Source organism: Nematolebias whitei, chromosome 7 (genome assembly GCF_014905685.2).
Source record: "Nematolebias whitei isolate Nwh7 chromosome 7, NemWhi1, whole genome shotgun sequence".
NCBI lineage: Eukaryota > Metazoa > Chordata > Actinopteri > Cyprinodontiformes > Rivulidae > Nematolebias > Nematolebias whitei.
In genome coordinates, this window is record NC_056504.1 from 47147664 (window position 1) to 47148872 (window position 1209).

The window sequence follows — 1209 nt, forward strand, 5'->3', positions numbered from 1 at the left end:
AATATAACTTCATATGACTACACATTACTGCATATTACTACATATTACTGCATATTACTACATATTAATATAATTTCATATGACTACACATTACTACATATTACTACATATTACTGCATATTACTGCATATTACTACATATTACTATATATAACTGTATATGACTGCATATTACTATATATTACTATATATAACTGCATATTACTACATATTACTGCATATTATTATATATAACTTCATATTACTACATATTACTGCATATTACTACATATAACTTCATATGACTGCATATTACTGCAAATGTGTTTGAACTTATCCACTGAGCTGAGCTCGTGTTGTCTGTTTTCAGGACGTGGGTCTGGACACCATCCCAGCCTGCTGGTGGTGGGGAACAGTGAGCATGACCACGGTGGGCTACGGCGACGTGGTGCCCGTCACCGTGGCTGGGAAGCTGGCAGCCAGCGGCTGCATCCTGGGTGGCACTTTGGTGGTGGCTCTGCCCATCACCATCATCTTCAACAAGTTCTCCCATTTCTACCGCCGGCAGAAAGCTCTGGAGGCATCCGTGAGGAACAACAACCAGAAGAGGATGAGGATGAGCTGCGAGAATGAACCGGAGGAGGATGAAGAATCAGACGGGGACAGTCGCTGCCTGGATGACGACGGCGTCAATGATATCGAGGAGGATGATATGGATTACAAGGATGAAGGAGGAGTGATAAACTACAGTTATGTGGAGCATCCGTCCTGCTCATCAGCGATGAGAAAAAAGGAGCTGCATCAGTTGTGAACCTCAGCTCCTCTGCAGATGTGACGTCTGAAGCACCAACTGACCGGAGTTTAATCAGATGCTTCATAAACATTCAAGCTATGATGATGATGACGATGATGATGATGTCTGACTAATTAGTGAGGAACATTAAAAAAATCTGGGGCTTCCTTACAAGACAGTTTGTGTATCTGGGCTTCTTCATGATGAAAGTTTGTTTCTCCGCCTGTTGAGTGTGGGAAAAACCAAAGACGAGCAGACCGGATTAAATTTGATGCAAAAGGCCACAGATAAAATAAAACGATGTGAAGTAGCATGCACACCTGTAAAACCAATAAAAAATACCATAAACCGCTGTGATTACTACTTGTGTGGACAAAGAAATCTGATTTAAACGTCTGTCGTTAGAATCCGATGCTCAACAAATGGTTGAGAATAAGA

At 41.4% G+C, this 1209-nt stretch overlaps 1 protein-coding gene across 1 annotated transcript in view; it reads left to right on the forward strand.

Moving 5' to 3' along the window:
- si:dkey-43k4.5 (potassium voltage-gated channel subfamily S member 2) overlaps positions 1-889 on the forward strand; it is a 23301-nt gene extending 22412 nt beyond the window's left edge. Inside the window, exon 10 of the mRNA XM_037679686.1 lies at positions 349-889. Coding sequence (XP_037535614.1) covers positions 349-789 — 441 coding nt within the window. The 3' untranslated portion in view covers positions 790-889. The remainder of the gene's footprint in view (positions 1-348) is intronic.
- Positions 890-1209: the final 320 nt, after the last annotated feature.